Source organism: Chrysochloris asiatica, unplaced genomic scaffold, assembly GCF_000296735.1.
Source record: "Chrysochloris asiatica unplaced genomic scaffold, ChrAsi1.0 scaffold00088, whole genome shotgun sequence".
Classification (NCBI taxonomy): Eukaryota; Metazoa; Chordata; class Mammalia; order Afrosoricida; family Chrysochloridae; genus Chrysochloris; species Chrysochloris asiatica.
Genome location: NW_006408606.1, coordinates 7,786,583 through 7,798,012, shown reverse-complemented (window position 1 = coordinate 7,798,012; position 11,430 = coordinate 7,786,583). Strand labels below are relative to the sequence as shown.

The 11,430-nt window shown below is 37.9% G+C and overlaps 1 protein-coding gene across 1 annotated transcript in view; it reads left to right on the top strand.

Moving 5' to 3' along the window:
* Positions 1 to 11,430, top strand: part of FGF2 (fibroblast growth factor 2 (basic)) — a 106,659-nt gene that overhangs the window by 88,891 nt on the left and 6,338 nt on the right. Inside the window, exon 2 of the mRNA XM_006866266.1 lies at positions 1,416 to 1,519. Coding sequence (XP_006866328.1) covers positions 1,416 to 1,519 — 104 coding nt within the window. The remainder of the gene's footprint in view (positions 1 to 1,415; positions 1,520 to 11,430) is intronic.

Below are 11,430 nucleotides of genomic sequence, written 5' to 3'. Positions count from 1 at the left end.
AAAACTTTACTCGCTTGAGATATCAACGAGATTGTCCGATGATTTCCGCCTTCTGTTGTGTCACCTCTTTTACTATAGGATAAACACTTGAGTGCTAACCACAAGGTCAGCAGTTCAAACCCACCAACTGCTTCTCAGAAACCCTATACAGAACTGACTCAACAGCACTTAACAACAACAACAGGGTAAACACTGGACTGCTAACCACAAGGTCGGTGGTTCAAACCCACCAATTGCTCCTTGGAAACCTTATACAGGTTTGCTGAGTTGGAACTAACTGGATGGAAATTAACAACAGCAACGTAAAGAAAGAAAGGTCAATTTTATTGGTATTCTAGTGAAGGGAAAGCCAGAAATAAGATGTGGATCAAATCAAGGAAAAACAAACTCAAAGCTAATAATTAGCAAGTAGATAGAATATATTTTACTTGTAAAGACTTGGCTAAAATTGGCTTGTAAAGATATTTAAATGTAGGCAATAGCATGGAAATTCTCACAAAGAGTTTGGATTTTTATATACTCTTAAATTTAGCTTGGTGGAGTCATGGGATTAGCATTGGTCTGCTTACCTCAAGGTTGGTGGTTCAAACCCACCAGCTGCTCTGCAGGAGAAAGATGAAGCTGCTTATTCCTGTAAAGACTTAAAAGTCTCAGAAACTCTTTGTAGGGTCACTATGAGTCAGATTCAACTCAGTGAAAGTGGTGATGGGTAAGCTTTGTTCATTTTACATAAAGACACACATACCCACAAACATTTCACAGGACTAAGATGAGGTTTTTTTGGTGTTATCAAAGAAAAACATCTTCCGTTCTGTGTCTCCTGTTTGTTCACTCTGACATGAGTGAGAGGGGAGTCTTCAGGTCCTTGTGCTCCATTGGTCTGCATCACAGGGCACCTACCTTATTATAGAGTTTAGTGGCCTCTAAGGAGTCCTGATGTGGTGCTGTGGGCTAATGCATCAGACTGCAAAGTCATTTGAACTGCAAGGTCGGTGGTTCAAGCTCTCCAGCTGCTCCTTGGAAACCCTATACAGGGTCACTATGGGTCGGAATAGACTCGATGGCACTTAAGAACAACAACAAGGAGCCCTGGTAGCATAGTAGTTAGGGGATGGGCTGCTAACCTATGGGTCAGCAGTTCGAAACTACTAGCTGCTCCTTGGAGAAAGATGAGGCTTTCTGCTCCTGTAAAGATTTATAGCCTCGAAAACCCTCTACAGGGTCACTGTGAGTCAGAACTGACTCCATGGAACATAACCACCACCACCAGTTGCCTCTGCCCCATCTCCCCTTCCTAGCCAATCCTCCAGAGTGAATGAATTTGGTTGCTCTGGTGGCTTTGGTCTTTGTATTGCACTTTTTGCTCTATGATGCTATAAAGGTCACACACACACCCCTTTTTTTTTTACTCCTAGTAAAACTCCAACTTCAAGCAGAAGAGAGAGGAGTTGTATCTATCAAAGGAGTATGTGCCAATCGTTATCTGGCTATGAAGGAAGATGGAAGATTACTGGCTTCTGTAAGTAATACCTTTTTCTATATTTGCAACCACTTTCTTTGTTAACATGTACTGCTATTAATTTACTGATAAAGATGATTATTGGTATCATTTATTCTTCATATTTTCCTATGCAGAGTAGTATTAGCTCTGCAAAGTATATATTATTACTATGTATTTAATTATTAATTTCACAGATGCAGAAACAGAGGCTTTAAAGGAGTAATTAAAGTAACCAAGAAAACACAGCTCATATGAGGCAGAGGCTGGATTAGATATGAGACCATCTTTAACTTCAAATATGAGCTGTTAAATCATTATATTTTTACTGTCTTCTCTGCAAACTAGTAAACATCTTTTTTTTTTTTTTAATTCCTTGTATTATATACTTGTTTTAAGTGCAGTGGAGATGGAAATACACAATTTTAATTTTCAGCTTTTAACTTTCTTCTTTGGAATTTGACTTGCAAAACATTAATAGGCTAGGACTGCAGTTAAGAATGTGGGCTCCTGTCCTGGATACAAATGCTGACTCTGCTGCTTATTAGCTATGTGTTCTGTGCAAATTATTCTATCAGTCCATTTACCTGTACAATAAAGACAGGTTTCATAGGTTGATATTACAATTTCCTCAGACAGCCATAAGAAAATATCACAAGCTAGATGGCTTTAAAAAAAAGAAATGTATTTTCTTACAAATGAAGGTTAGAATTTCCAATTCAGGGCCTTGGCAGGAATTGGAAATAATAATATCTCATAGAATTTTTATGAAGACTAAATTAGCTAATATGTATTAAGTGCCAAAGTATGTGTCTGGTACATAATAGGCATTCAGAATTATTACTACTTCAAGTATGACAGGAACTTTTGTGTCTTTTTAAAAAAAAAAAAATCATAGGTCAGGAGTCCTAGCTCCTGGCCAGAATTCTTTCCACTAGCAGCCTCCCTGTCAATATGATTATTATCAGAAGTAGGATTGCATGTCTGTTGATCATATACAGGAGGTGAGGAAAATAAAGACACAGATTCCATTCCTGTCTTGCTGCAGAAGTAAATAGGAAATGTATTTAAAACTATATATATCATCCATGGAGTCCTGATGTGGCTCTGCAAGTTAATGTGATGGACTGAAAAGTCGGTTTGAACTGCAAGGTCAGCAGTTCACGCTCACCAGCTTCTCCTCGGAAATTCTATATAGGGTCACTATGGGTTGGACCCGAATCAACAGCACTTAACAACAACATACCATCCACGGACACAAGAACAATACTAGTACTCAGTTAAGATCTCTGTAACTTTTCCCTCAGAAGGAATCTAATAATACTGAGCATTAATGGTGTTTTGAACTGTAAAAATATTTTTTGAAAGTTTTTCTGAGTGAAGATTTTTGGGTATTGGAAGGTGTTGAAACAGTCTTAGAGATGTATAAAGGATGTTTCAACCATTTCAACTTCAGACTGAACACCTGGCAAAGACAGGTTTGATAGGTTGATATTACAGTTTCCTCAGACAGCCATAACAAAATATCACAAGCTAGGTGGCTTTAAAGAAAAGAAATGTATTTTCTCCTAAATGAAGGTTAGAATTTCCAATTCAGGGCCTTGGCAGAACTATGCTCTCTCTTTCTCTGTTGTGTGTAGATCCTTCCTTTTCTTCTTTAGTTTCTGGTTGTTGTTGCTAAGTGCTATCCAGTTGGTTTTGACTCATAGCGACCCTGTATAGGGTTTCTGGTGGGTTTGAACTGCCAACTTTGAGATTAGCAGTTCAATACTAATCCTACAGCATCAAACAAGTCCTGGGCATTTCTTGTGTACTTTAGCTTGTAGACAGATTCTCACATGTTGCCTTTCTCCCAGTTCATGACTCTCTTTCCATGTCTCAAAATAAATTAGATTAGAACCCACCCTAAACCAGCATGATTTAACTAATGCATCTGCAAAGAAAAACCCAATTTCCCCAAATACGTTCACATTCACCAACATAGGGGTTAGGACTGCAACAGATCTTTGGAAGACACAATTTAATGTAGGGCAGTTAATATTATCAAGTTTTGTGGGTTTGTTGGCTTGTTATTTCAGAATGAATAGCAAGTTTGTTAGGTCCCTGGATGGTGCAGATGGTTTGCACTTAGTGAGCTATGGTGGCATAGTGAGTTACACTTTGGGCTCCTAACTGCAAGGTCAGCAGTTTGAAGGCACCAGTGGCTCCACAGGAGAAAGATGAGACTTTCTGCTTCCATGTAGAAATACAGCCCTAGAAACCCTATACAGGGTCACTATAAGTCAGAACTGACTCAAAACCACACAACCACCAACAACCAGTAACCTAAAGGTTGGTGACTTGAATCCATCCTTGAATCTAGTGGCATGGGAGAAACATCTGGTGATCTGCTTCAATAAAGAGTACAGCCAAGAAAACCCTATGGAATAATTCTACTGTGAAATATGTGGTATCACCATGAGTTGGAACTGACTTGACAGAATGCATTTTTAAAATTTTTTTAATTTGATATCTGGATGCAGTGGCTTTCAAACTCTTTTTGGTAATTAAATAAATTTTATAATCTCCGTTCAGTATGTTATATGTCATCGAGCCGGTTCTAACTCATAGTGACCCTGTACAGGGTTTCCAAGAAGTGGTCAATGGGTTTGAACTGCCTACTAGGATAAGCAGTCCAATGCTTATCCTATAGTGTCATACCAGTATGTATTGAGTGTGCAGTGTGTCATGTGTTGTGCTAGGCATCAGGCTGTAAATTTATAAATGAAATGGTCTCTTTCTTCAATGAGTCACAATCCATGGAGACAGAAGTGTAAATATGTGTTTGTAATACTGTGCAGGATCTTAATGTGTGACTTCTCTATTTAAATAGGAAAGGAAGTGATTAGATTTTTCTAGAAATGGGGGAGATGAGCTCACAATGAAAATTTTTTAGATAATGAAGAGGAAAGAATTTATTAGTCAAGGAACATTAGGAATAGAAATAGGAACGTGGGTAATTTGGGGACACAGCACATAAAAAAGCATGAATGCAAGAAACTACTTGATTTGTTTCTAGTAATTCACTACGGTGAGAGGGTAAAAAACAAAGGAAGAGTAGCTGGCGGGGAAATGATAAGCTTGGAGCGATAGATTGCTTACTAAAGGGTCTTATACACCATGATGACTGTAAGCATTGGAGAACCGTGAAGAGTTAAGAAGGTACATGATCAGATTTGAATTTGAGAAAGATTACTTTGGCAACATTGTGGAGAATGAACTTAAAGGAGCCAAGAGGAGCAGTAGAGAGACCAATTAGAAGGGTATTGTAACAACCCCAGCTAGTGATACAACCTGTAATACTGGTAGGACAGAGAAGACCTTGTAAAGTGCTAGAACTTGTGATTGATAGCTGTAGTGAAATCGAGGGATTTTGAAGATGTTCATGAGCTGGAAGTGTACAAGTCATGTATCGGGACTGCTGCACTGAGAGGTGCTACAGGCTTTACATGTGAGGGACGAGCCTTCCTTTGCTGATAGAACACAACTCAAAATTGAGAAGAAACATTTTGAGTTGGGCCCCATCACCAAATGAAGGTCCCAGAAGGTTTACTCCATTTACATTATCACTGTCAATACTACTTTGAGGAAGCAGTTCTTTTCCTGTCATAGTTTGAGTACCTTCCAACCTGAGGGACTCGTCTTCTGGCACTATATCTTACAACATTTGGATCCTATTAATAATTTGTCAATATTCAATATTGTTACTATCTAACAGTGTTCCACTGCTATTCATAAGGTTTCCAGTGGCTAAACCTTCAGAAGTAGTCTGCCTGTCCTTCTTATTGGTCTGTTTTAGTTTGGAAGCTCAGCTGAAATCTGTCCATCATAGGTGACCCTGTTGGTATTTAAAATACCAATGGCACAGTTTCCATCATCACAACAATATGTAAGCGACCACAGTACTAAAAACTCACAGATGAGTGGTGGTCATCAACTTATAATTAAGTTTCCTATGAGAATGATGAGGTTCCCTAGGTAAAAATGTAATTCTCAAAGAGGACTTCAGATTGACTGTATAGGAGTATCACAGTCAGAGTGCTCCTTAGAAGCCATGATGGCCATACTTCGCTTCTCATACTTTGTACATATTGTCAGGAGGAACCAGTTCCTGGAGAAGGATATCATATTAGGTAAAGTGGAGAGTCAGAGAAAAAGAGGAAGACCCCCCAATGACATGGATTGGCTCAGTGACAGCAGCAATGGGTTCAGATAAAGATGTCAGTTTGAAAACTACAGTTTGCCTAACTCAAGTCTCATATGCATGTGAAAATTGGACATTGAATAAGGAAGACCATGGAAGAACTGATGCATTTGAGTTATGGTGTTGGAAGAGAGTATTGAAAGTAACACGGACTGCTACAAGAACAAACACCTCTTTGTTGAAGAAATACAACCAGAATGCTTCTTGGAAGCCATGATGGCAAGCCTTTGTATCTCGTGCTTCGGATATATTATCAGGAGGTACCAGTCCCTGGAGAAGATCATCATGCCAGGTAAAGTGGAGAGTCAGCAAAAAAACAAGAAAACACCCAATGAGATAGGCTGGCACAGAGGCAGCAGCAATGGACTCAGGTTTAACAACCATTATGAAGATTGGGCAGTGTTTTGTTCTGTTGTACATAGGTCACTATGAGTTGGAATCAACTCGACGGCACCTAACAACAACAACAACAACAAATCTTTAGAGTAGCAAAAGACAGTAAGGGCTAAATTAGCTATGCTTAGAGCTTTCTCACAAACACTGTGTAGGGACAAACACAGCTGTTATACATGAGTTGAAAATTCAGGAATTATAAACCTCCATTGGAACTAACTAGTGAACGTCCAAGTTGTTGAAGCTACTCGTGTTTCAGCTTCCATTATAGGATGGGTTCCTGCCAAGTTAACAAGTTAATCACCATTTTTACCTTGGTAATTTGTGTGGCTTGTTACTGTGCTTTTTCAATACCAATCTTCTCTCTTTCATATTATTCTGGGTAGGCTGTATTAATCTTCAGATGAGAAAGTAGTTTACTCACCATAAAACCTAGGACGTGGTGGTGGTGATTCAGTAAGTGCATATTTACCTCTGTGTCTGAACCATCAATATCAACTTGTTAACAATAGTAACCTTTGGTTTAAATCTAGTATTCTGACCAGTAATCATAATTTTGGGATATAGATGCACTTTGTACCACAGAAAAACTGGGTTTTGTGAATTTGTACCAAAGGTATAATCCTTCCTCTTCTTCTCCTGGCCCAATATCAGACTGCTGGGTTCGTTCTTCTGCATTTGCCTTGCTTGTGATTCCTGCATATTTTTTTGTAAAACATTCTAGTTTACCTAAGAAAGAAGAGTGCTGTGCACACAGGATATATTTTTTGTTTCCAAGATTCATGTTGGTTGATTATTACCAATTGAGAATATGAAAAAGATTAATTTGTGTACCATTTCCCCTAACACTTTCACGTATTGGTGATAGGCTTACATCCAGGAGTCCTGGTGTGGTGCTGTGGGCTAATGTGTCAAACTGCAAAGTCATTTGAACTGCAAGGTCATTGGTTCTAGCTCACCAACTGCTCCTTGGACAACCTATACAGGGTCGCTATGGGTTGGAATTGACTCAACGGCACTTAACAACAACAACAAGGATTTCTCACTGTTGGAATATGTTTCTTTAGGAGCTTTACCCTCTTTTAAAGCTAAAAAAATTAAAATTAAAAAAACGCTATATTTAACTGATAAAACCTATAGTTTTTGGAGGCTCAAGTTGAGTAGCTTTAATACACAAATTTAATACTCAAATACTCATTCCATAGCAGGATAATTTTTTGCTATGAGCAACAAAAGTTCAGAATAAACCAGAATTTAGAGTTTGTTAAGTGTTCAAGAAGTTATATATTTGAAGAAATGCATAGCATCTAGTGAGGTTGATCGCAGCTTAAGTTTAAATCATCAAACCACCTCAGCATTAGCACTGGTATGAAACAAACAAACAAACTTGATTTGTCTTCTGCTAGAAATGTGTGCTTTATTTTTTATATAATGGTATAGGTTGTGATACCTTGAATATCTCAAGAAGAATTAGAATGTGATGCTATAAGATTAGCACTGGACTGCTAACCACAGGGTCGGTGGTTCACACCCACCATCTGTTCCTTGAAGATGAGCTGACTCATGACACTTAACAACAACATAACTTACACTGATCTGTAGTAGTGAAATATGAAAAAGCTCTCTGAAGATGTACATTTAATAGCTGAAAAACAAAATACTTTTTAGTTATCAAGTACATTTCTTAGTTGAGGGACCTTAAAAAAAATCTATACACATACTCATATATAGTAAAGTAGGGAAAATATATTTTTGAGGGCTCATTTATCCAGATTGACAATCTATATGGATTTAAGTTTTCCAGAAAAAAATGGTAATTGAAGAAGAATGTATATTATCAAGAGATAAAAATACTGGATTAAATGCAAATGCTAATAAGGATCACTGCTTCTTTAGAAACCAATCTTACAAAAATCTTCACAACAAGGTCGCTATGAGTCGGTATCGACTCAATGGCACTAAACAACAACAACATACATGTTAGGAGCCCTACTAGTGTGGTGGATTACGAGTGAGGCTGCTAACCACAAGATCAGTAGTTCGAATTGACAAGTTATTCTGTAGGAGAAAGATGAGGCTTTCTGCTCCTGTAAAGATTTACAGCCTAGGAAACCCTGTACAGGTCGCTATGAGTTGGAACCGACTTGATGGCACACAATCACCATCATATGTATTATAAGAATCCTGATGTGGCACTGTAGGATAAGCACTGGACCACAAGTCAGCTTGAATCACCAGGTTGGTGGTTCAAACTCACCAGCCCCTCCTTGGAAACCCAATACAGGGTTGCTATGAGTTGGAACTGACTTGACAGCACTTAACAACAACATATATACTGCAAGATTAAAATCACATTTAAGCTTTTCATAATTTGTGTTTTATTTTGTTCTGAAATAGTCAACTTTGATACTTACATCATGTCTGTTTTTAATTCTTAGAAGTGGTGTAAGCAAAACCATTTTCAGATTCATGTTGAGCAAACTTCCTTAGAAGCCAAAACTGCAAAATCAAAGTATTGTAAAAGAATAAACAACTCTGAAAACAGAACATGGGGAAATGACCATAAGGTTCAAATCTAAAACTTAGCATTGGACAGAATGAATAAACAGAGTGAAGAGGGGGAATAGAGGTGGTAAGAGAGCTTCCTCTGCACTTCTTTCCCTATTATATGTAAAGGCTATTAGAGATTATTGTTGTTAAGTGCCATCCAGTCAGTTCTGACTCATAGCGACCCTGTATAGGGTCTTCTGAGGAACATCTGGTAGGTTTGAACCATCGACCTTGCCGTTAGCACTCTAGTGCTTATCCTACAGTGCCATACTAGGACTGATAGGAACTGAGATTTTCTAGGCCACCAGATATCCTCACAGATGTTAAATTAGGTTGGACAAATTCCTGGAAAGAATTAATTTTGTTTCCTTAGGATCTAACTAGTCCATAAAATTCAACCATATTTTATATTTCAAATTATCAGACTATGTTTTCCCTGGTATCAATCAGTTCTCTAGTTCCTTATATTTTATAATATCAAAATATTTTATACATTCATTAGTTTAGTAAATATTTATACTATGTGTCAGGCCCTGAGGATATGACATGAAACAAAACGTGTATGAATTGTTCAAAGTGAAACTAATTATCTGCTCTGTAAACCTTCACCAAAATCCCAATAAAAAGTAAAAAAAAAAAAAAGTGGAAGTCCTCATACATGTATGTTTCATTGTGGTGCAATAAAGAAACAAATACATATATGCTGTTGTTAGTTACCATCGAGTCACTTCCAATGCATAGGGATACCATGCAGCCCAGGACAGACCATTGCTGGGTCCTGCACCATCCTCATAATTGTTGTATTTGAGCCCATTGTTGTTGCCAGTATGTTAACCCAACTTTTGGAGATCTTCCTCTTTTTCCATTGACCCACCACTTTACTAAGCATGATGTCTCTTTTGAGGAACTGGTCCCTCCTGACAGCGTGTTCAACAACCCGGAGGTAAAGTCTAGCCATCTGGCTTCTTAGGAGTATTCTGGCTGCAGTTCTTCCAAGACAGATTTGTTGGTTCTTTTGGCAACCCATGGTATTTTCAATATTGTTCTCCAACACCATAAGTCAAATGCATCAGTTATTCTATGGTCTTCCTCATTCATTGTCTAATTATCAAATGCATGTGAAGCGATTTAAAATATCATGACTTTGGTCAGGCACAACTTATTGCTCAGTGTCTTCTTTGTTTTCCAACACATGAAAGAGGTCTTTTGCAGCACACATGCCTAATGCAATGTGGTGTTTGACAAAAGGAAGTGTTTAACAACTTCGATCTCTTCTCTGTTTATCATGATGTTATTTATTGGTCCAGTGGTGAGAATTTTTGTTCTCTTTACATTGAGATGCAATCCATACTGAACCTGTAGTCTAAGATCTTCATCAGTAAGTATTTTAAATTCAGTTTAAAATGGTCAATACCAGTCCATTTCAGTTCACTAATGCCTAGGATGTCTTTTTATATGCTTTGCATTTAATTTTTACTATTTCCAATTTTCCTAGATTCATATTTCATACATTCCAAATAAAATGTTCCAATGATTTATGTTTATTTATTTATGTTTCTTCCCATTTTGAGTTGTGCCATATCAGCAAATAAGTTTTGAAAGCTTTGCTCTATTCACCTCATTAAGGTCAGCTCTACTGTGAGGAGGCAGCTCTTCCCCAGTCATTTTTTAAGTGCCTTCCAACCTGAGGGGCTCATCTTCAGGCACTATATCAGACAATATTTTGCTGCTATTCATAAGGTTTTCAGTGGCTAACCATTCAGAAGAGGTATGCCTCTCCTTCTTTTTAGTCCTTTTTAGTTTGGAAGCTCCATTGAAACCTGTCCACTATGGGTAACCTTGCTGGTGTTTAAAATACTGACGGCATAACTTCCAGCATCACAGTAACACACAGTCCACCACAGTGCGACAAACAAAGATGAGTGGTAGAAATACATGTATGTATGTATATACACTGATGTTCGGTGTTGTTGAGTCAACTTCAGCTCTTAGCAACTCCATGTGACAGAGCAGAACTTCCCATAGGGGTTCCTAGGCTGTAATCTTTATAGGAGAAGATCACCACATCTTTTTCCATGCAGCCATTGGGTGGGTTTGAACTTCTTTCCTTTCAATTAGCAACCAATTGCTTAACCATTGTGCCTCCAGGGCACCTTCATATATATATATATATATTAATTGATTTGATTGTTTATTCAGTTTTGAACAAGATAATGTCTAAAAATTAATGAGGCACTTCAAGTCTTTGTATCACAGCTAGAGTTACTAAATCTAGATTTTTGTGTGTATATCATCCTAGGGAGAGTCTCTGTGTGGCTCTATAGGATAAAACTGGAATGCTAACTGCTAGGTTGGCAGTTCAAACCCACCAGCTGCTCCTCTGAAACTGTACAGGGACACTGTGAGTTGGAGCAGATTTGATAGCACTTAATAGCAACAATGGTCTGAGGGTCTTTTTTTTTTTTTTAAATAACTTTTCAATTTTAGAATAGTGTTAGGTTTACAGAAACATTTATTGAGGTAGTAAGAGACTTTCCATATACTACACACCCAGGTTAACATTTCACAAGAGCACTGGTTTCTTTTATTGGAGAATAGCTTTAGAAACAAAGATCTAGATTCTGGGTATGCTTGTTGCTACTGAGATACCTTTGCTTTTAGGCCCTGTCAGCTAACAGAAAGGCTTTACATATATACTAACTAATGCATATATACAGGCAGTCCTCAAATGATAAACAAGTCCCAT